At 46.1% G+C, this 26,289-nt stretch overlaps 1 protein-coding gene across 4 annotated transcripts in view; it reads left to right on the forward strand.

Annotated features, from left to right (window-relative positions):
- The window catches only part of HMBOX1 (homeobox containing 1), a 303,546-nt gene that overhangs the window by 114,033 nt on the left and 163,224 nt on the right, over window positions 1–26,289 (forward strand). For all 4 annotated transcript variants that reach the window (XM_030198707.1, XM_030198708.1, XM_030198709.1 and 1 more), the window contains exon 3: window positions 8,000–8,085. In XM_030198707.1, coding sequence (XP_030054567.1) covers window positions 8,000–8,085 — 86 coding nt within the window. The remainder of the gene's footprint in view (window positions 1–7,999; window positions 8,086–26,289) is intronic.

Here is a 26,289-nt window from a genome sequence, read left to right on the forward strand (position 1 = left end):
TTCAATGTAAATGTTTATACCTTCTATTGTTTTACATGAGCTTTCAGTATTGTACTGTAGGTTCCATCTTTACATATCTGAAGCCTATAGTAATATAATGATGGCAGATGAAAACCAAAAGGGCCCATCCAGTCTGCCAAGCAGCAATGTGTTCATTTTTTGGTACATAACATAATAGTAGATGACAGCAGATAAAGATCTAAATGGTCCATCCAGTCTGCCCAACAGTCGCACTCAATTATCAGTTCATGATTAAACCATACGTATACTTGATCCTGATTGTTCTTTTCCATTTTCGAGACATTGGCCATAGAAGTCCGCCTGACACTGTCCTTACGTCCCAACAGCTGGAGTTGTCAGCAAAGTCCACTCCAGCCTATCCTGTTCTGTCTCGCCATACACAGGACATAACACCACAGAAGACTGCCGGGCATTGGCCTTGGTTCCTCACAGCTGGAGTCGCTGTCTAAGCACCACTCAACACATCAGCATTCTGGCAGTCATTTAAGTTATATTTTTATACCATCCTTTTTCTAATTTGGGATCCTTGGAGGGGCATAATCGAACGGGGACGTCCATCTCTAAGGACATTCTGGCAAAGGGGCGGGGAAACCCGTATTATCAAAACAAGATGGACGTCCATCTTTCGTTTCGATAATACAGTCGGGGACACCCAAATCTCAACATTTAGGTTGACCTTAGAGTTGGTTGACCTAAATGTTGAAATGGTCGACCTTAGAGATGGTCGTCCCCGGTTTTCATAATGGAAACCGAGTATGCCCATCTCAAAAACGACCAAATCCAAGCCCTTTGGTCGTGGGAGGAGCCAGCATTTGTAGTGCACTGGTCCTCCTCACATGCCAGGACACCAACTGGGTACACTAGGGGGGCACTGCAGTGGACTTCAGAAATTGCTCCCAGGTGCATAGCTCCCTTACCTTGGGTGCTGAGCCCCCCAACCCCACCCCGAAACCCCACTCCCCACAACTGTACACCACTACTATAGCCCTTAGGGATGAAGGGGGGACCCTGCATGTGGTGTCCGCCTACCTGAAGTGCACTGCACCCACATAAAACTGCTCCATGGACCTGCATACTGTTGTGATGGAGCTGGGTATGACATTTGAGGCTGGCATAGAGGCTGGAAAAAATGTTTAAAAAAATTTTTTTTAGGGTGGGAGCGGGTTGGTGACCACTGGGGGAGTAAGGGAAGGTCATCCCCAATTCCCTCCAGTGGTCATCTGGTCAGTTCGGGCACCTTTTCGAGGTGGCCCAAGTAAAGTCAACCAAATGCTTGTGAGGGACACCCTTCTTTTTTCCATTATCGGCCGAGGATGCCCATCTCTTAACCACGACCCGTCCCGCCGACATGCCCCCATGAACTTTGGTCGTCCCCACGACGGAAAGCAGTTGAGGACGAAAAAATTAGCTTTCGATTATGCCGATTTGGGTGACTTCGGGAGAAGGACACCAATCTCCCGATTTGTGTTGGAAGATGGGCGTCCTTCCCTTTCGAAAATAAGCTAGCTGGTGTTCATCCCGTGCCGTCATACAGATCCCCATATAAAACCCAACAGCCAGATCCACTTTTTTTGTTTGAGTTTCTAGATTGCTGCCTTTCTGTGATATGACTGAAGCAGTTTACATATTACATATAGATATGGTAGATATTTTTCCCTACTTATATAAAGAGCTTGTAACAGTTTACACCAGTATAGTATAAATTTTTTTATATAGAGAGAGATTACCCTCAGATATTTCCCACTATTTCTGCAGGCAATAATGCTGCTATAAAGTGGTATAGCACTTCTTTCATCACTTTATAGCAGCATTATTGTCTGCAGAAATAGTGGGAAATATCTGAGGGTAATCTCTCTCTATATAAAAAAATTTATATTATACTGGTGTAAACTGTAACAAGCTCTTTATATAAGTAGGTGGCTAATAGTCCTGGTTCGCGTATATACTATTGAATGTTACCAGAGACACTGATATTGTGGAATCATTTTCTGTTGGTAGATATTTTTCCCTGTCACTAGTAGGCTCACAATCTTTGTTCTTCATCAAGGGCTCCTTACGCCTATGTGAAAAGTTCAGAAAGGCACTTTTTTGTGTATATTGTAAAGACAAACAACGTATGTGCTTATCTCTCTTAAATAGACTGCTACAATAACCCCTAAAAATACACAAAATGCTCTTGCACAAATTTACACCTACTCCAAAGAAGGTGTAAAATGTGTGAACAGCAGTGGCGTACCAAGGGGGGGGGGGCTGGGGCTGGGGGCGGTCCGGCCCGGCCCGCCCCGCCCCGGATGCACGCCGCTATGGAGGTGCCGCGCGTGCCTGTCCTTCATTCATTCCATGCTCCCTCTGCCCCAGAACAGGTTCCTGTTCCGGGGCAGAGGGAGCATGGAACGAACGAAGGACAGGCGCGCATGGCACCCCCCCAGCGGCGTGCACCAGGGGGGGTTCTTTCGTGTAGGGGTGTCCTTTCATCGGCGGGGGTCGCGCTGCATCCGGGGGGGGGGGGGCGCTGCACCCGGGTGTCAGCCCCCCTATGAACGCCACTGGTGGGCAGTCCCCTGGATTCTATATAGTGCGCCTAGAGATCTGTGCCGAAATCCAGGCGTATTCTATAATAGCGCGCATAACTTAATTGGCTTAACAAGCTAAACAGTGTTGATAACTAAGCACTAATTGGTAATAATTAGAATTTACATGCACAACTCACCAAGTGTATTCTGTAATGAACTGCACCTAAAATCTAATGCGTGCAGTTCAAAAGAAGCATGATTATGGGCGTGGAAATGGGCGTTCCTTTAGCATTCCAAAATTTACGCACATAGTTACAGAATATGGCCCAGTGTACGTAAATCTATGCACAGGGATTAACGCCACATTTTCGTTGGTGTAAATGGAGGCATATAGTTTTAGATGCTGGGATATCGACTAAGTGTATTCTATATTCCACGTCTAAATCTAGGCGCAGCTTATAGAATACGCTTAGGTGGAAATGTTTACCACGCTGATGTTTTAGGCACCTTATGTAGAATCTGGCCCAGTGTGTGTTATAAGATACACCAGTATATTGCTACTCACCCCTGCTCTGCCCAAGCTACATCTTTGGGAATGCCTACACATGGTATACATATAAGCAGTGGTGTACCAAGGGAGTGGGGGCGGTCCGCCCCGGGTGCACGCTGCTGGGAGTGTGTCGCGCGCCTGTCAGCTACGTTCATTCCGTGCTCCCTCGGCCCCGGAACAGGTTACTTCCTGTTCTGGGGCAGAGGGAGCATGGAAACGAACGAAGTGGACAGGCGCGCGGCATCCGCCCCCTCCCCCCCCCCCCCCAGCGGCATGCACCCGGGGGGGGGGGGTTCTTTCGCCGGGGGGGGAGGGGTCGCTGCACCCGGGGGGCGGGGCGCATCGGCGATCCGCCCCGGGTGTCAGCCCCCCTAGGAACGCCACTGCATATAAGTACATGCCATCTTGTTGGCATGTTTGTAAAACATGCTTTAAATGTGGAAAATACTTTATAAATAACCCCTCTAACCTATCAAAGTAATATGATTGCTGTTGAGGGCTGTGAGTACTGCTTGTAAATCCACTGGTTTTAAGGTTTCAGCAAGTTACCTTATTGCTTCTCTGCAGTTTGGCGTTGTAACTAGAATGTACTTCTGCTTAGTACAGATGGCCTCAGGGCTTCATTTCTGACCTCTTGCTACCAGGGGTCCTCTGTGTTTATCTTATACTGTTTGAAGTTTGGTTTTATTTTTGTGTCCACCACGTGCTCAAGGAGGACAGTCCAGGCATGCAGCACTTCTGTGAAAAAATATATTTTCTGATGTTCCTTTTTTGTCCCCCCGATTCTAGAACTTCCTTTCTATTGAAAGCAGTTTATGGCAGGGGGGGTGTCCAAAGATGGCGGCATGCTGAGTGCTAGCGTTGGAGCTCTCCTTTTTTCTGTTGTATCTAGCAATTTTTCCTTATCCTGATGCCCCATACTAAGCGTAAGGGGATAGTCAAAGTAGCAGCCTCGGCTACTAGGACGTCCTCTCCTGTTCAACAGTCTATCGTGAGATATACCACGCAGCCACCTACCTTAGTATCCGAGAGGGGCCCTGCTGTCTCCACGGGTGAAGACTCCCTAGCTGACTTGGGGCTTGAAGTTACACTCTCTCCTCTGGAGCTTCTACCACCGCCGAATCCCGAAGCGCGCCCTCCTTGGCGTGACCTCCGTGACCCGGAAGAGGTTGACGCTGCGGTCTCGGCTCGAGGAACTGGAGTGGCACAGGCTGAGGGAGGCCCGATGTTGAGGGCTGAACATCAAGCCCGAACGCCAGGGGATAAATCGGCAGTGATCCTAGAGAGCATTTGGAGTGCTCTCCAGAGAGTGGAATTAGCGGTGGCCAATTCGGCAAAAGAAATTAAAGATCTTGTAAGTACTGTAGCGACTTTATCCCAAACATTTATTACAGCACAGCAAGAAACTAAGGAACAATTGGATGGTCTTAAGCAAGATGTTATCAAACTAAATGAAGTCTCCGTATCATTGATAAAAGACAATTCGTCTACACAACATAGATTAGAACAAGTAGAAAATTTCAATCGGAGACTTAATTTGAGACTCTTGAATTTCCCCGAAAGAATTGGGGATTAACCCTATGGATGCCTTTAAATCATACCTTTTGGAAGTATTAAGCTTTTCCCCGGAATCTATTCCACCAGTGAATAAAGTATATTATATTCCTCAAAAAAAATAATCTGTAACTTCTCTTCCAGCTATCCCAAAGGAAAATCAAGAGGACTCTTTAAATATCACTGAGATATTAGAGACAACTTTAAATGTGAACTCTGATAGATCAACACTAATTGTGTCTTTTGTTTTTCAGCAAGACTTAGATGCTGTGCTACGCTTATATTTTAAAAAAATGCAGACACTGTTTAGGGGTAAAAAAGTATGGATAAACCCTGATATAACTAAACAAACTCAAGACAGGAGGAAGTTGTTCTTATTATTGAGAACAGAGGTTATATCTTTAGGGGCTTCCTTTTACCTTAACTACCCCTGTAAATGCATTGTAAAGTTTCAGGGTTTAAAATATATTTTTTATCAACCAGAGCAGTTAAAGGTATTTATAAGTGCGAAGAAATTGACCAGCCCTTGATCCACTTGAAGATAATAGAAATATAATTAAGATAGGTTGCATGCTATGCATATTACCGCTGTTTAATTACTTGTAAAATTTAGTCTTCTTTATTAGGTTGACCTCCCCCTCTATATTGTGGTCTAAAGAAGAGTAAAATGTTTTTTTTCCTCTTTGTTAATTTTCCTCCCTTTATGGGAGAAAATAATGTTCTTCAAAACTTTTTCTTCTCCGTATTACCTGTTCAAATTTAATAATTTGTTTAATTTGATTAAAAATGATAAATAATTAAAACAAAAAAGAAAGCAGTTTATTTCTGGACCATGATTAAAATCTTTTAAGTATTTAAGGGGCCCTTTTACTAATGCACACTATGTGCAGGAAAAATGGCCTAATGCAAGCTGCTGTAAAGCGTTCTGCGCTAGTTTTGCCATTGGCATGCACTAACCCGTGTAGTATTTATTTATTTATTGGGGGAGGGGAGTGTCAGGGGTGGAGAACGGGCATGGAAGTGCTATTCAGCTAGCACACTGGCATTAGTCCTGCTAACTGAATAATGCTGACTTAACCTGGGAGCCTTTAGCAGCTCCTAGATAAGAGACTGTGGAGGCTCCCGCGTTAATTTTTTTTCAGTAGCCGCACGCTAACGGTAACATTAGCACATGGCCAGAAAATGAAATAATTAAAAAGGCCGAATTTATGGCTGTGCTAGAAATGGGCTTAGCGTGCGCAAAAATCCCACATTAGGATGTTCTAAGCCCATTTACTAGCACAGCTTAGTAAAAAGGGCCCCTAAATGTCTTTTATCATATGCCTCCCATGTCTCCTTTCCTCTAAGATATACATATTTAGATTCATGGGTCTCATCTCATACGAAGGCGGATACAGACCCCTCACTCTTTTGGTTGCTTTTCTCTGGACGTCTTTTAGTTTTTCTCTGTCTTTTATAGATACAGCATCCAGAACTGAACAGTGTTCTAGGTCAATAGTCTTCTCTAATTTTATTTATTTATTTATTTGTTGCATTTGTATCCCACATTTTCCCACCTATTTGCAGGCTCAATGTGGCTTACTTACATAGTACCGTCAAGGCGTTTGCCCAGTCGATTGATAGCAAATACAAGGTTGTATAGTGATCGAATGAGGTATATGTGGAGGTTCGGAAGGGATGAAGATTGTGTGTTGTCCAGTATGATCATTAGGCATGCTGTGTTTCTAGGTGAAGAGGTTTATGTAAGATCGTTGGGGTAGGCCTTTTTGAAGAGGTTGGTTTTTAGTGATTTCCTGAAGTTCATGTGGTCATGTATTGTTTTCACAGCTTTTGGGAGGCCATTCCATAGTTGTGCGCTTACGTAAGAGAAGCCGGATGCATAGGTTGTTTTGTATTTCAGTCCTTTGCAATTTTTAAGTCAGTGCCACTCTGGATCCAAATGAGCTGAAGGAGAGCCGCCAAATATGGGGCCACGAAACTACAGACCAGTGTGTGTCAATGACATTAATCTCTTCTAGCCCATCTTCATACTTTTCATTGGTGGTATCCAGAAGGAAGTGTGCATTTCCAAATGCATTCATCTATTGAGAAATATTTTGTCTTTCATGCATGCAGCTCTTCCTACCATCCACTTCCCTCTTTCTGTCCTGAGCTCGGACAGAGAGGCAGAGAATAGTAAAAAAAGCAAAAAGAAAAAAAAAACAGAATGAGGATGGAGGGTTGCCTCAGAGGTCTCCAGGAGCCACTATTGGCAAACACTGTTCTATGTGGTCTAGTCTAACAATGGTCCAATAAAATCTTTCATGACCTTCAGAGTCTGTTTGTTCCAGGACCAGTAGGGCTATTAGAGTTCTGAACTTTTAGCAAAAAACAACAACAACAAAAATCACATGAAAATTATATTTTTATTTATTATACATTGATATAGTCCTTTTAACCAGTTATAAAAAGAAATGCACAGCACAAGTCTAGACACAATGAAAATAGAACACAATATATCATCAGAAGAAAGACATGGCTGTTGGCTCAAACAATCATGAAATATTTATCTTGAGCAGACTTGCCAGCTCGTGCTCTTTAAAAAAAAAAAAAAAGACATCCCCTGTTTTGGCTAATAGCTTTACTATTTGTCCAAAATCTCCTTACTGAATTTCAGTGGAAAATTGACATCTCCCCCTTTCTCATCAAAACTTCCTCTTACACTTTCAGCCTTTAATAGCAGTAAGGCTTTCCAGATTGTGCTTATCTGATATATGTACTAATATAGTAGATGATGTCAGATGAAATCTAAAGTGGTTCATTGAATCTGCCCAGTAAGATAATTACTTGATGCTGCTTAGCCCCATGCCTTTATTTAGGATCACAGTTGCCATTCTGTGCAAATTACCTCCCTGTATGTTTTCACTTAGGTTTGTAACTGCCACTCCATGCAGGTTACCTCTCATGCATCTGAATATTACCACATTTGCCAAAGTCTATGCCCTCACTGTTTATTTGGGGCATGTTGCCATGACCAGATACGCTGTCTACCGAGCCTTGATATGTGTGTTATAGTCACAGTTGAGTAAACTGAGTCAGCTGAAGAGAAAGTGAGTTGCCCGAGATGTGCGTAACAGAGCAGTGAATTAATTCAAAAGCTCAGGACTTCCAGCCCTGAGATCTGACCGCAGGTCTCTCTACCTGTAGTAAGAAGCCATCTAAGACAACCCTTGTCATGCGTCTTTTCATTTTCCACTTTAGAATAGTGACCAGAGGCTTCCCCACCCCCACCCAAGCTGACCTAGTATATGTTTCAGTTGTCCATGGCTGTCTATAAAATGGTTTGGCATCCATTTGTCTTTTTGTGCTTTCTTTTGTGTAGGAGGGACAGCACTGTCATTAAAGAAGAAATAAAAGCATTTCTTGCCAATCGGAGGATTTCCCAAGCGGTTGTTGCACAGGTAACAGGTAAGAAAATCTGATTTCTTTCTTCTATCCTTCGTTTGTGGGGATGGGGGCGAATGCTGCCGAGCCTCTGTGAGCGAATACAGATGTCTGAATATTGCTTGACTTTCTGCATTGCAGTACAGATCTGTCAGCTTAGTCATGATAATGTATGCCTTTGATTTAAGACCTATTGTCCTGCACATCATGGAACTTCCCTGGTGAATCAGGTTCTTTAACTCTAGCTTGTGCCAGCATATTTTTTATTTTCTGCATTTTCTTCTTCATAGCATTGAAACCAGCACAAAATGCCTATCATGCTTTCAAGATTATGGCTTTTACCACTTTTATTTACTAGAAAGGATTTCTTTCAGTTCCTAAATTGTGACTCTCTCCTGGTAACTGTTAACCAGGAATAGTGCTCCACAACCTTACCTGCTTATAGAAGACGTAACTCTTAACCTTGAAGGTGCAGGTGCATAAAGAACAGAAGAACATAAATTTTACCATATTGGGTCAGACCAAAAGTCCATCTAGTCTGGTATCCTGTTTCCAACAGTGGCCAATCAAGGTCACAAGTAACTGACAGAATCCTGAAAGAATCCTAAAAAGTTGCAAGATTCTATCCTAGTTATCCCTAGGGATAAAGTAGTAGCTATCCCCAGTTCTACCTTAATAATGATTCATGGTCTTTTCCTCCAGAAACCTGTCCAAACTCTTCATAAGCTCAAATAAGCTAACTACTTTTACCACATACTCTGGCAAAAGGCTCCAGAGCTTAACCATAATTGAGTAAATATTTTCTCCTGTTTGTTTTAAAAGTATTACCATGTAAATTCATAACATATTCCCTAGTCTTTGTACTTTTTGGAAAAGTAAACAATCTTCTCCGAGGACAAGCAGGCTGCTTGTTCTCACGACTGGGTTGACGTCCACGGCAGCCCCCACCAAGTGGAACAAAACTTCGCGGGCGGTCCCGCACGCAGGGCACGCCCACCGCTGGATTTGTAAATATGCGAATTGGTCCGACCCTGGCAGCTGGAATTCCTGCTGTAGTTCCAAAAACAGCCTTGCTCTTCCATCATCAGTCACCAGTTGGCAAAGAAAATGGATTCCTTTCTGCCTCTATCGAGCAAAGGCCGCTGAGGAGGACCCCTCCAGGAAGTCAGGATTACGATACAATGGCAGGAAAGGGGTCGCCTTCCAGTCAAAAGAGTGTCTTTTACAGAGCCATCTCCATGCTGCTCTAGCCGAGATAATCAAAGGATTCCCCCCCAGCTTGGACTCTATATCCCCACTCGATGCATGCAACCACCATCCCAAGTGTGCAGTGGAGAAGGCTGCCATCTCTAGTTGAGTATTAGAGAAATCTTGTTGCCCTGTCAGCCAGTCTCTAATGTGGCACATTGAACATGCCACAGTCAAATATCTTATATTAAGGAGGCCCATTCCTCCATGAGTCTTGGGCTTCTGCATGATATGTATTGGGAGCCTAGGTCTTTTCCCTTTCCACAGAAATATTTGTGTCATACGATTCAGGGTCATCTCCTCCCTCCTTCTTAAATATAGTGGCAGCATCTGGAACAGATACAGCCACCTGGGGGCCACCATCATATTAAATAGTCCAACCCGTCCCGACAATGAGAGGGGGCAGGCAGCCCAAAGCTGTAGTGTACGCTTGGTCTGTGCCAATAGTGGTAACACGTTTGTCTCATATAGAAGCCCTATCTCAGAAGGGATGATTACCCCCAGGTATTTAATCCGACCCACTGCCCACTGTACCGGGAATGGACCTCTCCAATTAGGCCACAAATTATCCTCCAAAGGCAGCACCAACGATTTGGCAAGGTTCAATTTAAAGCCAGAGATCCTGCCAAACCTAATAATGATGTCAAGTAAATGTTCTAAGGATTTCTGGGGATTGCTCAGCAGCAGCAGCAGGTCGTCAGCATAAGCCAACACCTTGAGTTCGTGGCTATGAATTCTGATCCCCTGTATATCATCGTGTGCCCGGATCTCGCATAAAAGGGGTTCCAGTGTCAACAGAAACAACAGCGGGGACAACGGGCAACCCTGACGTGTTCCTTTCATGATGTCAAACTCATCTGTCTTTATCCCATTAACTAGTAGCATGGCACGCAACCCCGAATACAATGCCTCTATGGCCTGCAAAAACCACCCCTTCAGACCTACCCAGCTCAAGGTTTCAAACAGAAAGGGCCACAAAACTCTATCGAAAGCGCACTCAGCGTCGAGACTCACCACCAGCCGCTGGGAAGCCTCACCAGGCTGTGAAAGCATGGCCAGGAGGAGCTTACGAACATTTATGACCTACTGACGCCCCCTCACAAATCCAGTTTGTTCTTCCTTCACCAGCCCTGGTAAGAGAGGCGCCAGCCGGTCCGCCAAAATCCGGGAGAGGAGTTTGATCTCCACGTTTATCAGTGAGATAGGTCTGTATGAGGCAGGGACCAGCAAGTCCCTCTCCTTCTTGGGGAGCAAGCTTATAAGGGCCATGTTTGCATGCAATGGAAATTGCCCTGACTCTACCACAATGTTAAGGTAGCCCGTTAAAGGCCCCAGTATCTGGGGGCTCAACAATTTGTAAAACTCCCCTGTAAGGCCATCAGGTCCCGGTGCCGATTGAAGCTTGAGTGCACCAACGGCTTTTTGAAGCTCTTTAGCCCCAATCGGTTTATCCAAGGAAGCCCTACGATCTAACGGGACTGAACCCATGTTCACCTTATTCAAATATGTTCTGATGGCGTCCCGTAACTCTGGCCCCTCCCGCTCCCCTGCATAGAGGGCAGCAGAGTGCGAGTGAAAAATCTGTGATATTTCTTGAAGATTTGTGGTCACCTCCCCTGTATTTTTCCGAATGGCTGGAATAAAATGGGGTTTATGAGTGCCTTTGATCAGCCAAGCCAGCATCCCTCCTGCCCTGTCTCCATGTCTGTATAATCTATATTTTCTATATTGAAGGGAGCGGGACGTGCGCTCGTGTAATAAACTATTGAGCGCTGTTCGTGTGGACATGAGCAGCTCATATTGAACCTGAGTTGGTCGCTTACTGTATTGCCTTTTTGCGGCTTTCAGCTTTCTCTCTAACTCTATTATTCCTTGCGTTATTTGCTTATTCCTTTTGCTAACATAAGCTATGATCTCACCCCTTAAAACAGCTTTTGCAGTGGACCAAAATAAAATGGGATCCTCTGCATGTTCTTGGTTATGTGTATAGAACTCCTCCCATTTTTTCTGCAAATAAACTTTAAACTCTGTAGAGAAGAACAGATATGAGGGGAACCGCCATCCCGGTGATTGGTGGAAATATACAGGCGCCTCTACATCCACCCAGATAAGAGAGTGATCAGAGATCTTATCTGGGCCTATTGTGGCTTCTATCACCCCCTGAAACCATTCTTGTGAAGTAAAAATGTAATCTAATCGGGACTGTGTGCAATGTTCCCTGGACACATGTGTGAAATCTTTCTCCTCTCCATGGAGTATCCTCCACGGGTCCAAAAGTCCCAGCTTCTGACAAAACGATCCCAGGAGGGATATGTCAGGCTCTGTCCCAGACTGTTGTGCCCGAGATCTGTCTAATTCTGGATCTAACACCTGGTTCATATCCCCAGCTAATACCAAGGGGAGGGCCGGATATTCCTGGCAGCGTGCCAGAAGCTGGGCATAGAATTTAGCGGGATGTGTATTAGGGCCATAGACCGATACCAAAAGCATCTCTTTCCCTTGCAAATTAAGCTGAACCCCTAAGTATCTTCCTTCCCCATCTTTAAAAACCAATTTGGCCTTACACATAAGGGATTTATGAATCAAGATTGCTGTCCCCCCCCACCCCCGTCTGCCTGCCGCTGCTGAGCAATACACCTCTCCAACCCATCCTCTCTTTAGCTTCTCATGCTCTTCTTGAGATAACCTGGTCTCCTGAAGGCATGCTATTCCCGCGCCGTGACGCTTCAGAGCAGCTAATATCTTAGTTCTCTTAACTGGAGAGGATATGCCACAGACATTCCAGGAGACAAGCCGCACCCTGCCTACCAGACTGCTGGGACACCCTGCAAGTCCTATTTAGCAGATTCGCCGATTACAGCCATCTCCGGGGCTCCCAGCCTTACCCCAAAGATGTCTCTCCCCCACTGCACACTTCCCCTCCGTCTACCCTCGTGTGAAAATTTTCTTGTCCTATATTCCGTATATACCTGACAGCCCCTCTCCTACGTCCCACCCTCCCCTGCTGTCCCCCCTGACCTCCCCACCCCTTCCCCACTTTTAGTCTTAGTCCCCTAAACCACAACATTCCCTAGGCAAAAAAATATGAGAGCCCCTACCATGCTCGAGGCCCCCCACCCTATCCTACTATAAATGTCTTAGTAAACCTCTGTACTTAGTCCCCAATGGCCACCCATAACAGTACTACTTTACCACCAACAGTCTTGCCACTGGAAGCACCTCTCATTCTCCCGAGTGTTGTCCGGACTTCTCCGTCTTCTTTTGTTCCAAGCTTGTTATGTACTCATTTGCAGCGGACTCCGTATCAGAGGATCTCCATTTGCCATCCTGAGAAATCTTAAGCACTGCTGGGTAGATAAGCATAAATTTGATCTGTAGGTCATGTAGGCGACGGCACAGCGGAGTAAATTTCCTCCTGCGTTCCTGCAGAGACACTGAAAAGTCCTGGAATATGCGTACCAAGTGACCGTCATATTTGGTATCATCCCTTTTGAGGCGATAGCCCCTCAAGCTTTCCATCTTGTGCAGATAGTTATGCACTTTCAGGATTACCGCACGCGGAGCCTGACGGCCATCTTGGATCCGGCCCACCCGATGGTCTCTCTCCAAACAAAGCGCCCCTGCATGATCAGAGAGAGCGAATTCTGAGGCCAGCCATTTCTCCACCACTGTCGCTAGCGCCGCGTCGCTCACCGACTCCGGTATGCCCAGGATGCGCAAATTGCTGTGTCTAGCCCGATTCTCGAGGTCATCCACTTTATTATTCAGGGCCTCCACAATGGCTTGAAGTTTTTTCATGTTCTGTTGTGCTGGGGTGTGCTCATCCTCGAGGTCGGACATCCGATGCTCGAGCTCCCCTGTCCGATGGATTGTGTCTGCCAGACGAGATTCAAAATCAGCGATTTGTGTAGAAATCTTTTCTAGCCGCGGTTCCAAGGCCTTCGTCACCGCCTCTGTCACTACCTCCGTCAGCTGCGACAGTTGTTCCATAGTGAAAGCCTGCCCACTTCGCTGCGAGGCCCGCTCATCGTTGGCTTCCGCCCCCCGCGGTTTTTCTTTTTCTTTTTTGGAGCCTCTTACCAGCATAGTTTTTGACGGGGTTTCGATGAATCTGTCCATGGACACTTCACTTTGTAAATAATGGGTCACGTTCTTGCGGGCAGGCGGTTTTGCTAAGGTTTGTTGGCGATAATGGGTGTTGGGGCCTCGGAGAGCAGAGACACGCGTCTTGCTCTCTCAGTGCATCACGTGACCCTCCTCCATGTTTCAGATTTATATTTTCTCTCTGTATTAAATTGAAAACTTCAATAAAACGTATTGAACTATAAAAAGAAGAATCCAACTGAAACCACACCTAACCACTTTTTCGATGATGATTTTTTTGGGCGCCATATATAGAATCTAGCCCATTATGTGTCTAGGTGTGAGTGCTTACCCCAGCCATAGAGCTCTGTAGTATTCTATAAGTTATGCATGGAAATGTGCATCCTACCCAAACTCTGCCCATTTGAATGCCCACCTGCAAAGATATTTATATAATAGTGCATAGCTGGATTATTGTTATTTATATGTGTATGTGTTCACATGTGCAGCTAAATGACTAGAATACTGGCATTTTACATGGACTTTCTGATTACTGTCTTTTTGATGATGATGATCTAGGATCACCAATGTGTAATTTCTTAATAAAATCTCTAGTAAAATTCTAGTAGGTTTATTCATAGAGAACTGGATTCTTTATAGGCTGTGATACCTTTTGTTGAAAAAATATCGGCCACAAAGGCTCTACCTACAGAAACAGAAAAATGCTTTAATTTGAAGAAACCATAGGATAAGCTATGAAGAAGTGGCCTATTTGTTACAACAGTGGGCCAAGAACCACAAAGGCCAGAGTTCAAATCCCATTTCGGTCACTGACACTCTTTGTGACCTTGAAAAGTCACCTTTGTTTCCCCATCTTGTTGCATACTCCCTTAGACTGTAAGCACTTCAGGGAAGGGACATATTGTACCTGAATACTTATCACAACTGTACAACACTGCATGCATCCAGTAGTGCTATAAAAATTACTGCCAGTTATTGGCTGTTATTGGCCTTAATTAGCACAAATTAGCAGTTACATGTGTAATTGCCCATAGTCACTATTCTATAAGTTGTGGGCTCTGTGCCAGAGCTTGCAACTTCAAAGTAGGCATGGACTAGGGAGGGGCAAGGGGGATGGTCAGGGGCTTCTCAGGCACTTACTCACATGGGTTATAGAATACTATCATTTACACACCACACTGCCTACAGTTACATTGAACTGATATAAGTGCTCGCTCTTAAAGTTAGGCGTTTAAATGCAGACTTATGCTAGTTATAGAATTCATGCTTAGCACCCACAAGTCACTTAACCCTCCATTGCCTCAGGTACAAACAGACTGTAAGCCCTCCAGGGACAGGGCAATATCTATTGTACCTGAACGTAACTCAAATTGAGTTACAACTGAAAAGGTGCGAGCTAAATCCAAATCTAAAATCCAGTATCAGGCATATTGTACAGTGATTAAAAAAAAAAAAAACCCTACAAAAGTTACTCGGAACCTCTAAAGTAACTGTACCATACCTTAGCAACACTAACTTCCAGGAGTCACACAACAAGAGCCTACCTAGGAAAGGGCAGCATTGTAAACACTGCAGTGGGCATTAGAACATCAGTTCACCTATTTGAAAACTAAAAAAGCCTAATTAGCATAGATTGATCCAACACAGATATTCAGTGCTAACAGAAAATCTGTTCTCTTTCACACATGCAGAACACAGACAGATTCTCACCAAGTACAGAATAAGTAAGTACAAACTAAAAATAGAAGTACGTACACAAAAATTAAATTGAACCTCCAAAAAGCCTGACTCTGCATATATAATGCAGCAGCCAGGGAAACAGAAGCAGTGTCACACGCCCCCCTCTGCTGTGTAAAATATAAAGGCAGCAGATGTAAATTAACACCAACACATTCCAATCACTACATTACAAATAATAAATAAAACAAACATAGAAAATAAAGTGATGCTGTTTTTAATGGACTAACATAATACAATTTTGGACTAGCTTTCAAAGGCTAAAATCTCTTTCTTAGATCAGGACAGGATACCACAACAGCAATATACTGTACCAACCTGAGGAAGGAGGCTTTGACCTCTGAAAGCAAGAAAACTAGTCAAAATGTATTTAGTCCAATAAAAAGGTATTGTCTTATGTTCAACAAGGTTACTACATTACTTCATTCTGCATAAAAATAAGACAAAGAATACTATAATGCCATCACTTCATGGTGTGACCTCACCTTGAGTATTGCATTCAATTCTGGTCACCGTATCTGAAAAAGATATAGCGGAATTAGAAAATGTTCAAAGAGCAACCAAAATGATAAAGGTGATGGAATACTCCCATATAAGGAAAGGCTAAAGAGGTTAAGCCTCTTCAGCTTGGGAAAGAGACAGCTGAGGGGAGATATGATTGAGGTCTACAAAATCCTGAGTGGTGTAGAGCAGGTAAAAATGAATCGATTTTTCACTCTTTCAAAAAGTACAAAGACCAGGGGACACTCAATGAAATGACATGGAAATACTTTTAAAACTAATAGGAGGAAATATTTTTTCATTCAAAGAATAGTTAACCTCTGGAACTTGTTGCCGGAGGATATAGTAACAGCGGTTAGCGTATCGGGGTTTTAAAAAAGGTTTGAACAAGTTCCTGAAGGAAAAGTCCATAATCTGTTGTTGAGATGGACATGGGGGAAGCCATTGCTTCCACGAGATTGGTAGCATGGAATGTTGCTACTAATTGGGTGTCTGCCAAGTGCTTGTGACCTGGATTAGCCACTGCTGGAAGCAGGATACTGGACTAGATGGACCATTGATATGTGACCTAGTATGGCTATTCTTATGCTCTTTGTTGTCTGGCCACTTAATTTTTCTAATTGTGTTGACCCCAGTCTCTGGTTACTGCTTTCTGTCATCTTTTCATTCTCTTTCCAAAGGTCCTCCTGTTCGTTTGTCATTTTCTCTTTATTTGTCTTCTCCTTTACTACATTCAGCTCAACACTTTCAGCTTTTTTCTTCCATTTTTTTCTGTCTGTCTATTCAGATTTTATTACTTCATATTATCCAGTATCTCCCTCGTTATTGTATCTATCTACAGTTTTCTGTCTCTTTCTCTCACCCTGGCCCTCCCATTCTCTATTCTCTTATTCCCTATTCTTTCACTAACATTTTGCTCTCTCCCTACTCACCCCTCCCCCTGTGCCATCCAGCTTCTCTCTGTCTACCACTTGCCATCCAGCAGCTCCTCTCTGTACCTTCCTCCCTCCCACCCCCACCATCCAGCATCTCCTCTGTGTCCCCCCCCCCTTCCATCCAGCATCTCCTCTTTGTGTCTCCCCCTTTCTTTCCATCCAGTATCTCCTCTCTTGTCTGTCTGTCTCTACCCACCCCACCATCTGGTATTGTCCTTGTCTGTCTGTCTGTCTCTCTCTGCACCCCTCCCCTTGCGCCATTCAGCATTGCCAGTGTCTCTCTCTCTCTCTCTCTCTCTCCCCCATGCAGATTGCCCCGTTTCTCTCTCTTCTCCATCCAACATTTTCTCATATCTCTCTTCCCCCATTCAGTATTGCCTGCCTTTCTCTCTCTCCCATGCAGTGTCTCTGTCTTTCTCTCTCTCCCCATGCAGTATCGCCTCTATCATTTTCTCTACTCCCTACCACACAGCATTGCTTATGTGTGTGTCTCTCGCTTTCTCGCTGTGCCATCCAGCCTGTCATTCCACCCCCCATCCAGCATTGCCCAGCTTGTCTGTCTCTTTTTCTCCCCCCCCCCTCACAATTAAGCATTGCCCTTGCCTCTCTCTCCACCACCGACCTAGTATTTCCCCTGCATCTCTCTCTACCACCCAACTAATAATGTCCCTGTCTCTTCCCCTTACCAACTGTGTTCTTGTCTCTCTCTCTGCCCCCGGCACTGCGCCTGTTTCTCTCTCTGCCCCCAGCACTGCTCCTGTCTCTCTCTCTCTGCCCCCCCCCCCCCCCGGCACTGCTCCTGTCTCTCTCTCAGCCCCCGGCACGGCTCCTGTCTCTCTACTCCCTGAGCCAACATCCTGCAGTCAGCAGTTTTTGTTTCCTCCCTCCCTCCCTTTACCATCTCTGCTGGTCCCGCTGTATTAATTACACAGCAAAGCTGTGCAGGACTACATCTCTTTGCACACTGTGGCTGTTTCTTCCGGGCTGGCCCTGCCTCCTTCACAAGAGGAAGTTATATCAGAGGAAGCAGTGGCTGGTCCAGAAGAAGTGTGCAGAGAGCAGCAGTCCCGCACAGCTTTGCTGTGTAATTAATACCGCGGTACCAGCAGAGATTATAAGGGGAGGGAGGGAACAAAAAACTACTGAATGCCATTAGGCAGCTCAAGGGGAAAAGAGAGAGGAGCAATACTGGCAAGGCAGCAGGGGGGAAGATGAGGTTTGGGCTGCCTTCTATACCGGGCACCTATGAAGTGGTGCATAAGTGTAGGTCCAAGTTATAGAATTCCACTTCATGTGTCTGTGTTTCAAAATGGTAACTTTTTATCCAAAACTCTGTTCATACATATACATAAACATGTATATAGTGCCTTGTAGAAATCATTATTCTGCTGTCTAAAACATAATTTAGAATGTATTATAGTAGGAGCTTATTTCACTGATATACCCAACATACTCCACACATTGAACATCAAAGAACAATTATAAAAATATTCAAAAAGTAATTAAGAATTAGAAACCAAAAAGTCTTAATCGCATGAGTTATCACACTCTTTATCATAGCAAATCCAAATTAGCTTTGTTTCCAAAATTGCTTTAATATGACTCATGAAAAGTTAAATCATCTTAGTTGAGCTGATTTGAATACATTTTCTGCTGTATGAAGTGAATTTGAAGCAAAGATCTAAACAGTTACATCCTAGGAGTGGATGATTAGCCTAATGGTTAGTGCAGTGGTCTAAGAACCAGGGGAACCAGGTTCAGTTCTCACTGTAGCTCCTTTTGACCCTGGGCAAGTCACTTAACCCTCCATTGCCCCAGGTACAAAAAACCTAGATTGTAAGCCCACTGGGGACAGAGAAAGTACCTGCATATAATAAATGTAAACTACTTTGGTAGTAGCACAGAAAGAAAGTAATATCTAAAATAACGTCATTTTTAGTTTAAGATCTTAATTTAGCTATTCTTTACTACTATCTTTCAAAACATTTTTTATTTCAAATTTTCATCAAAAGAAAAGGACAGTACTTTTGATAGTTGATGACCCTTCACTCTTTAACCATGTTGGTTCTAATTTATTCCACTAACAGTAGTTTTTGTCAGGTTGGATATTAATTTAATTTAGCATTTGTGTCCTCTTAGCCATCAAGTTCAAAGCGGGTTACAACAGGACAGTAATTACAGTACAGTATGGTTAGATTATTACAACATCAATAAACAAAACATCTACAAATATCGCTGGAACAGTCATGTTTTTACAGCTTTCCTAAAACACATATAGGGCCCCCTTTTACCAACTGCGTTAAAAGGGCCCTGTGGTAGCGTTGGTGTGTGGATTTGTCGCGCGCTGAGGCCCCTTTCACCGCAGTGGGTAGAAGGATGAAAAAAATGAAATAGCTGTGTGGTAAGTGCATACTTGCTGCGCATGCATTTCGGGGGGGGGGGGGGGCCCTTATCCGCCGATAACCAGGCAGCACCACTTACCGCTGGGTAAGCCCCGGCTCAAAAAACATTAATAATTTCTGTCATGCCGGAAATGGCGTAAAATATATGCGTTTTTATGAGAGGCTGATCCCAGAATCTGGCTTCCATATGTTTTAACAGTTACACCAGCCAGGCTATTTTTGGAATTTTATATCAGCTGGTGACCCTCTGCCCCTGACGCAGCCACTTTATACTGGCGAAACATGGCCATGTCAGGCATTTTATGTTAAATTTCATGGATCTTTTAATCTATTTTAAAAAATTGTGTTTTTTACAAGGTCTGCCTTGTTGTTTTATCTTCCATATTGGATTTGGTGGACCACCTGCCTTGTTGCTTTTTGTTTCCCACTGTACTTACAGATTTGGCATTTGCTTTCCCTTGTGTGCACATCCAATTCTTTCTTTGACAATTTTTTTCACTTCTTTTCTAAATTTCCTTCCTCATGTGTACTATAGTATTCTCACTTATTCCTTCTATTTGTGGGAAAGCTTGTGAAAGTTTAATGATGGAGATGGATTATGGATGTTTGCTTTCATAGTTCAATAGTTTTTGCACATTTGGATCTGTTGGAGTTGTTAAGTAGGCCTGGAGGCCTATAATAGTAGGCCCATTCCTCCTTCAGCTTAAGGAATGTGGAGTCTTGATATACACCGATTATTATAAATGACTGTGGGCATAGAGGAGTTTTCTTGTTTGCACATTCAGTATTTTATTTAGGTGACAAGAATGGTGGATCAGTGAAGTGTAGTGGATGTGGCCTATTTGGATCTCAAGTAAGACTTTTGATTCTGTTCTGCATAGAATAATGGTAGGCACAGTAGCCAATATGAGAGTAGAAAAGAAAACATCAATTAGGTTAGGTATTAGTTGAGCAATAGAAAATAGTGGTCACTAAAATTGATTTCTGAAGAGGGTGAAGTAACCAGAAGGATACCTTAGACCTTGGTGTGCAGAGTGGAGGAGCTTGTCTGTTTATCCAAAAAGTGGCTCTCCTAGGTTTAAAAAAATCTAGTCTCACGGTTTGGACAGTTCCTGCAGCACCTTCGTACTGGTAGCAGACTTCTCAGATTAGCAAGGTCGAGAGATACCTCAGAGGCCAATGTATAATTATAGTGATGTTTGTGACAAAAAAATAAACTCCAGTTCTCCCCAGCTTCTGTCTCATGGCACACAAACAGTTAATGAGGTCAACACTGTCAACAGTCAATACTAATTAAGCACAGAAGATTCAGTAGGCAAAAAAAGGACTGGAGACTGCTCTCACTTTTATAATAAAAGCCCCTTTAATGGGCTCGCCAATAACGTACAATTAGATACAAGGTAAGGTAAGGGTAATGCATTTGATATACTGGCTTTTATGTTACAACCAAAATGATTTATAGCTCACAGAGAAGGGTTTTTAAAAAATCCTATAAGACAAATAGTCCATGGTTCCTGGTATCCTATGAACAGCATTCTCCACATCGTTTCAAGCATCTCTTACACTCATTCACATGCTAGATAGCTGTAAACATCTTTACTTCTTTCTGTGGTACCTTTATCTTCCATTGTTGGTTAGAATTCTCTATCTCCCTGATCAGTTAGTTAAACCCTAGACGTTTGTTTAATGTCCGGGTTCTCCCCTCTCTCTCTCTCTCTCTCTGGCAACAGTTCTTCTGTGCTCTGCTTTCTTTGAGGGTCACTCTATCATGCCCTTTCTGGTTCTGTGTTCCCTAGTGCTTTGGTTTCCCCTTCTTTGGAACAGGTTTGTGGATAAAATCTTGGGTAGGTTATCCCCTGTATCTTAGGATATCAACACTCACCAACTTCATTGCATCCTAGGAGTGTCCCAAGCTGGAATTGCAATATGTTCCCTAGTGCCACCACCCTGCCTGTTTCACTGTGGCAGGGATGAGGCACTAGCTGGGAGCAATTTTTGGAGACAGTAGATGTGCCCTGTGTATCCGCCTTCGTATTGGCCCTGCTGCTTCCCTCTTTTAGGCCTTCCTTAAACACAGACCCTATGGCGGCAGCAGCTTCACTTATTTGCTCTTTCTGTCAGAGAATCGGGATCAGATTTCCCCATTGACCAGATCCATCTTCCTTCAGGTCACGTTGTGCCTCAGGTGACAGCTGTGAATCAGACTGGCAGCCTCTGATCAGTTCAGTGTCTTTAGGAAAAAGCTTTTCTCCTCCAGTATGCACTAGGGAACAGCTGTGGACCAAACTGACAACCACTGTGCTGTTTCTCCTTCTTAACCCTTGAGCAGCGAGCCCCAGTGTGGGGTACCCACTCAACAAAGCTTTATGTCTCCTCCTTTCTGAACTCCCTCTAGGGATGAAAGAACATCTCCTAGCTGGACTCCTTCTGGGGGAGTAAGACGAGGCTCTTCCCTAGATTTCAGCGTTTCATTCGCCCTCCAAAAGCTTAAGCTTCAATGCTATTAGGCCACTTTCTCAGAATAGACCTCTTCCTATTCATATTTGATTGGCATCTTTCTGAAAAAAGGGCACAGAATGTTCTCCCTGCTACTGTAAAGGGAAGCGCATTTTGGCAGCATGCTATACTTGGCATAGATATGGAGGGTAATAATTAATCCCTCTTTCTTGCCTTGAAGGTTGCATTCCAATTATACTTTGTACCCACTAGACTGCTCTTTTCCCAATGAAAATTTGGTTGGCATGGAAGTAGGCACTGAAGTATACACTGGAAATAACGAGCAGAGATTGATAATGCAAATTCAAAGCATAATTTCTTTCCCTACGCTGACTCTGGCCATTTTTTATGGCAGGTAAAAGCATGCACACACACATACTTTTACAGTATTTGCACAAGGATTAGAAATAATCAGCCTGTGATTTAATGTGATGTAAAGCATTCCCGTACCACCCATGTATATCACTGATTATTGCCTTTATGGACTTTAGTGGTAAGAACACCCATGAGAGTCTGCGTAAAAGTCCTGGTTGGTGGGAGGGTTAGATTGTTGACTGAAGCTTTGAGACGTGTGTGCTCATCTACCCAGAAAGGTAGAGGACCTGTCGTTGGCAGGAAGTGATATTCAGACGATCAGATTTGGACAAATGACAAATTAACCCTATACTAAATCCTAGGCAAGTAACATTTGTCCCTGCCCAACATTCTTTTAAGTAGTTTTAAGCTGCACGTGTTTCCTCCGCCAGCATTCTCTGGCAGCAGTGGTTCCCAAATCTGTCATAGGAACTCCACAGCCTGTCAGTTTTTAAGGATATGCACAATCAATATTCATGAGAGAGATTGCATACACTGCCTCCATTGCATGCAAATCTCTCTTGTGAATATTCATTGTAGATATCCTTAAAACCTGATAGGCTGTGGAACTCCGAGGGCAGGTTTTGAAACCACTGCCTGGCTGCTTAGAGGGAATGTTGCTTAGCCCTCATTTACTTCTTTGCATTCCCCCGCTCCCAGTGTAATATTCACTTTCCATGTCCTCTCCCTCCCTACCCCAAAGTCTTCATTCATGGCTTCCCCTCCCAAACATTTCACTCTCCAGAAGTTGCAGGGAAAAATGCAGAGCCTAGCTGTTGGTAAGTGGTAATAACAGTTTGTAAGTGAGCACAGGGGGAGGCCAAGTGCGTGCTTTAAATGGGGTGGCTTAATGGAGACCTGCCAAGTTACCCAGTTCCAGAAGAGAGATTTTAGCCCAGTCCTGGATTTCCAACAACCCTATACTGGTGTATTATGGGACCTGCAACACTGATTTGAATGGTTAGAATAAGGATAGCACACCCAGGGCTGGTCTTCGGTGGGGCTCCCAATCCCACCTAGTCCCGCCCCGAATAGCCGTGCCCCCACCTAGCCCCGCCCCTTGTTGATAAAATGTGTTTTAAATATTCTCCGAGGACAAGCAGGCTGCTTGTTCTCACGACTGGGTGACGTCCGCGGCAGCCCCCACCAACCGGAAAAAAGCTTCGCGGGACGGTCGGCACGCAGGGCACGCCCACCGCGCATGCGCGGCCGTCTTCCCGCCCGTGCACGACCGCTCCCGCCAGTTCCTTTTTTTCCGCGCCTGGAGAGAGTCGTGCCTGTGCCGCTCTCTCTGTTTCAGCCCCGGAAAAACCATCGCGTTTACGCGAACCTTTTTATTTTCTTTTATATTTAATTTATCGCCGCGCGCTCCACTTTTCTTTTCTTTAAAAAAAAAAAAAAAAAAAAAAGGAGCACGCGCTCCCATTTTCCCTCGCTTCCAGCGGGGACGTAGCGTTGCGGCCTGGTGGCCGCACGGTCGTTTTTCATTTTCGAGGTGTGATTTCCGCCACCATCGACGACTTTAATTTCGCCGACGCGATTTTTCCGTCGATGTCCTCGAAGGTCCCGAGTGAATTTAAAAAGTGTGGTCGGTGCGGCCGGCCCATCTCGCAGACCGACACCCACGCTTGGTGCCTCCAGTGCCTCGGGCCGGAGCACAATTTCAAGTCGTGTCCCCTGTGTCTCGGTCTCCGGAAACGGACTCAGGTTGCGAGGCAAGTTCAACGGGACCGTATTTTTGGAACTTGCGCCAGCCCCTCGACGTCGACCTCGACGGCATCGGTATCGACGCCCGGTCCTTCGGTACCGGTATCGATGCCCGAGACATCGGCACCGATGGCATCGACCCTAGGAGAACAGGTCCCGTCGGCCCGCTGGTCCTCCGGTGAGGGTAGAGGTGAGAGGCCGCGTGGGCAGTCGGCCCCGGTCACTCCCTCAGCCCGTGGCCCACGGGACCGAACCCTGTCTGACCCGGTTCCTCGAGACCGAGGGGGATCGTCATCCTCCTCCTCCATGCCTCCCGGCGCCGGTGACGGGCATCGGAAGAAGGATAAGAAGCGCCGTCACCGGTCGCCCTCGATGCACATCGGAGAGGAGTCGACGCCGAAGCGTCTCCATCGAGAGGAGAGATCCCCGTCGGTGATAGAGGTGCCGACGCAACAGGGTCCCGGCACCTCGGTGCAGTCTCCTGGCTCCCACCAGATCCGGGCACCGACACCCCTACCGGCCCCACCGCCTTTCTCGGCAGCGGGCCTGGACGAGTGCCTCAGAGCCATCCTTCCGGGGATCCTGGAAGGGCTGATGCGCCAGGTTGTGCCGGCGCCGGGGGTGCTTGCGCCCTCGGCGCCGATGACTGTGGCGCCGACGAGCTCTAGCCCGGCGCCGGGGCCGTCGACACCGCCGCCGCTTGCGGTGCCGGTCTCGACCGCCACGCAGGTGGAGTCCCCGTCGACGTCGATGGAGGGAGCTCCGTCCCCGCCGGCGCGGGAGTCCACCGCTCGACGACACCGAGACCCTGGTGCCTCGACGTCGAGCCGGGCCCGGTTCAGGACTCAGCTACATGAGCTTATGTCCGACACCGAGGATGAGGACTCGTGGGGGGAAGAGGAGGACCCTAGATATTTCTCCTCAGAGGAGTCTACGGGCCTTCCCTCGGACCCCACGCCTTCACCGGAGAGGAAACTCTCACCTACCGAGAGTCTCTCCTTTGCCTCCTTTGTGCGGGATATGTCTATTAGCATTCCCTTCCCCGTGGTCTCTGTGGAAGAGCCGAGGGCCGAGATGCTCGAGGTCCTCGACTATCCATCACCACCTAGAGAGTCCTCCACGGTGCCGCTGCACAATGTCCTTAAGGAGACGCTGCTTCGGAACTGGGTGCGACCATTAACTAACCCCACCATTCCCAAGAAAGCAGAGTCCCAGTACAGGATCCACTCTGACCCAGAGCTAATGCGGCCACAATTGCCCCATGACTCAGCGGTCGTGGATTCTGCTCTCAAGAGGGCACGGAGTTCGAGGGATACCGCCTCGGCGCCCCCGGGGCGGGAGTCTCGCACTCTGGACTCGTTTGGGAGGAAGGCCTACCAATCCTCCATGCTCGTGACCCGCATCCAATCATACCTGCTCTATATGAGCATCCACATGCGGACCTATGTGCAACAACTGGCGGACCTGGTCGAGAAGCTCCCGCCGGAGCAGTCCAGGCCTTATCAGGAGGTGGTCAGGCAGCTGAAGGCGTGCAGAAAGTTCCTGTCCAGGGGTATCTATGACACCTGTGACGTGGCATCTCGTGCTGCAGCCCAAGGTATAGTGATGCGCAGGCTCTCATGGCTGCGTGCCTCTGACCTGGACAACCGCACCCAGCAGAGACTGGCCGACGTCCCTTGCCGGGGGGATAACATTTTTGGCGAGAAGGTCGAGCAGATGGTGGACGAACTGCATCAGCGGGAAACCGCTCTCGACAAGCTCTCCCATCGGGCGCCTTCAGCATCCACCTCCACAGGTGGACGTTTTTCCCGGGCCCGGCAGGCTGCACCCTATTCTTTTGCGAAGCGTAGGTACAACCAGCCGGCCCGAAGGCCTCGTCAGGCACAGGGACTGCCCCAGCGCGCTCGTTCTCGTCAACAGCGTGCGCCTAAGCAGCCCCCTGCGCCTCCACAGCAAAAGCCGGGGACGGGCTTTTGACTGGATCCACGGGAACATAGCCGCCCTACAAGTGCCCGTACCGGACGATCTGCCGGTCGGAGGGAGGTTAAAATTTTTTCACCAAAGGTGGCCTCTCATAACCTCCGACCAGTGGGTTCTCCAAATAGTGCGGTGCGGATACGCCCTGAATTTGGCCTCCCTGCCTCCAAATTGTCCTCCGGGAGCTCAGTCTTTCAGCTCCCATCACAAGCAGGTACTTGCAGAGGAACTCTCCGCCCTTCTCAGCGCCAATGCGGTCGAGCCCGTACCACCCGGGCAAGAAGGGCAGGGATTCTATTCCAGGTACTTCCTTGTGGAAAAGAAAACAGGAGGGATGCGTCCCATCCTAGACCTGAGAGGCCTGAACAAATTCCTGGTCAAAGAAAAGTTCAGGATGCTTTCCTTGGGCACCCTTCTGCCAATGATTCAGAAAAACGATTGGCTATGTTCCCTGGATTTAAAGGACGCATACACTCACATCCCGATACTGCCAGCTCACAGACAGTATCTCAGATTCCGCCTGGGCGCACGGCACTTTCAGTATTGTGTGCTGCCCTTTGGGCTCGCCTCTGCCCCACGAGTGTTTACAAAGTGCCTCGTGGTGGTGGCGGCGTATCTACGCAAGCTGGGAGTGCACGTGTTCCCATATCTCGACGATTGGCTGGTCAAGAGCACCTCGGAGGCAGGAGCCCTCCGGTCCATGCAGTGCACTATTCAACTTCTGGAGCTGCTGGGGTTTGTGATAAATTACCCAAAGTCCCATCTCC

This window comes from Microcaecilia unicolor, chromosome 3 (assembly GCF_901765095.1).
Source record: "Microcaecilia unicolor chromosome 3, aMicUni1.1, whole genome shotgun sequence".
In the NCBI taxonomy this organism is placed as follows: domain Eukaryota; kingdom Metazoa; phylum Chordata; class Amphibia; order Gymnophiona; family Siphonopidae; genus Microcaecilia; species Microcaecilia unicolor.